Below are 2,136 nucleotides of genomic sequence, written 5' to 3'. Positions count from 1 at the left end.
TAATACTGTTAGATATAAATACATTGTTTCCTTTTGCTGGAAATTGTTTTGTCCTTAAAAACAGTGTTATATGATCACTAGTAAAGATAGCGTAAAACATACTAAAGGTTTATGAAAACAGTTTTGAGGTAAACATAAATCATAGCAGACAAAGGTTTAGCAACTATTTAGAACTTTTATTCTTCTGTTTTAGGGAATCTGGAAACATCAAAGCTGGATTAGAACATCTGGTAAGTTCTAATTTTCTCTTGAACATTTGCATCATCTTTGATATCTGCATTCTAAATGAACACTTTTGAATGAGCTTTGAATACCTTGTATTGAGAAAGTCAACCATTTCCCAAAGGGTCAGCTTACTGTTATTATGTGAAGGCACTTACATTTTCATTTATCTTATCATTTCAAGGGAATTTAAATTTTTTAAAAATTACTTTTATTTTGATGTAGAGATGAAATAAAATGGATGACAATCCTTGGATTGATGATCGCTTTAATTATAAACAAAAATGTTTGGTGTAGAATTTTTGGCATATCTTGATCTGACAAAAACAAGCTTGTGTTTTAAGAAAAGCACAATCAAATATTGCATGCATAAATATGGTATGTTTTAGCAATTTAACGGCTTTGAAAGAAGTGCACAGCTTTGTTTTTCCTAATGTCTTTGCTCTATGAATAATGCATTGGTTTCAACTACATTCAGCTTAGAATATAAAATAATTGAGATGCAGAATTTTTGGTTTAAGTAAACATTTTTAAAGCATAACTGAGATGAAATTCAAACCGACTTAACATTAAAATCTGCCCATTGATCAAAAAATTGGAAAAACTGTTGTATGATAACAAGCCCCAAATTCACTGAGCTTACCACATTGAGTGTTCATTACAACATTAAGTAGTTCATTTAAACAGAGCATTATAAAGTCATGCTCTGGTTTCTGGTCAAATCCAAATGTTGAATAATTAATGAGAGAGATTCTTTTGTAAATACAATCTAAGTACTTTTTTAATGCAAGACCTCATTCGTATATCATATTGTAGCTTTGTTAACTATTAATGTGCTTTTGTTCTCCCACAGAAGCAAACGGTAGCAGGAGGCAGCTTCATGCTGATTTATGTATAGTAGTTTTAGAGTTGGAAGGGGTTTTTGGTTTTCCTTTCAATAGTTAAAGGAAACTGAGGAAACCTAGACTTTAATAAAATGACCCTAAAAGTTACAGATAATTGTTAAAAAGCAGGACATAATAACCTAGGTAGACAATTTGAACTATGTATTTGTCCAGATTAGTACATAAATAACATTGTTATTCTNATGGGGATGTGAAATACAGTTTGGGCAATATAATAATGTTGTAAAGATTATGTTGGGTGTCCGATGGGTACTGGAGTTATTAGGGGGATCACTTCATAGACTGTGTAGATGCCTGACCAATACACTATATACACCTGAAGCTTTAGTTGAACAATATTGAATGTCAACTATAAATATAAATATATATATATATGATGTAAAGAACAGCATAAGGAATATAGTCAATGGTATAGTAATAGATATATACATTGTCAGAGGGGTAGTTGTTTGGGGGGTTATCACTTTGTGAGTGGTGTGATGTCTAATTATTGCATTGCTTTGTACACCTGACACTAATAAAAAAATCTAAATGCTAACTAAGGATGTGGGGTAGCCAAGACCCTGTGTTGTGTCCATTTGTGTACCTTTGGTAGTGAGGGAAAGGGCATGTGTCAAGGATGAGGCCTCGTTTTCTTCCAGGCATGCCGTTCTCATTCATGCTCCCTAACTATCGTTTAATCAGAAGAATCACTTGGAAACATAGCAAAGCAATAACCTAGCCAACCGTTTCTTTTCTTTTTCTTTCTTAAAGAACAGTTTCTTATCCCTGATTCCAAAATGCAAGTAGCTCAGGAAGCTGAGAGATTTTCCCTAAGGTTGTGGCAAACTCAGTTGACAGCAAAACCTACCCTGAAATAAAGCTATTTCTAGCCCTTTTGATTTCCACTTTGTGGGGACATTCATGTTTCTTTCAGAATTATTCATGTGTATGATGATGACATACGTCAAGCCTTGCTGTCAGTGTGTGTGTGTGTGTACACATATATACATACATACACATACATGCA

At 33.2% G+C, this 2,136-nt stretch overlaps 1 protein-coding gene across 1 annotated transcript in view; it reads left to right on the top strand.

The window, feature by feature from the left end:
- The window catches only part of RSRC1 (arginine and serine rich coiled-coil 1), a 393,493-nt gene that overhangs the window by 178,084 nt on the left and 213,273 nt on the right, over positions 1-2,136 (top strand). The window contains exon 5 of the mRNA XM_019626528.1: positions 194-230. Coding sequence (XP_019482073.1) covers positions 194-230 — 37 coding nt within the window. The remainder of the gene's footprint in view (positions 1-193; positions 231-2,136) is intronic.

Source organism: Hipposideros armiger, unplaced genomic scaffold (assembly GCF_001890085.2).
Source record: "Hipposideros armiger isolate ML-2016 unplaced genomic scaffold, ASM189008v1 scaffold_16, whole genome shotgun sequence".
Lineage (NCBI taxonomy): Eukaryota > Metazoa > Chordata > Mammalia > Chiroptera > Hipposideridae > Hipposideros > Hipposideros armiger.
The sequence above is the reverse complement of the archived record's forward strand: the minus strand, read 5'-3'. Positions and strand labels throughout refer to the sequence as shown.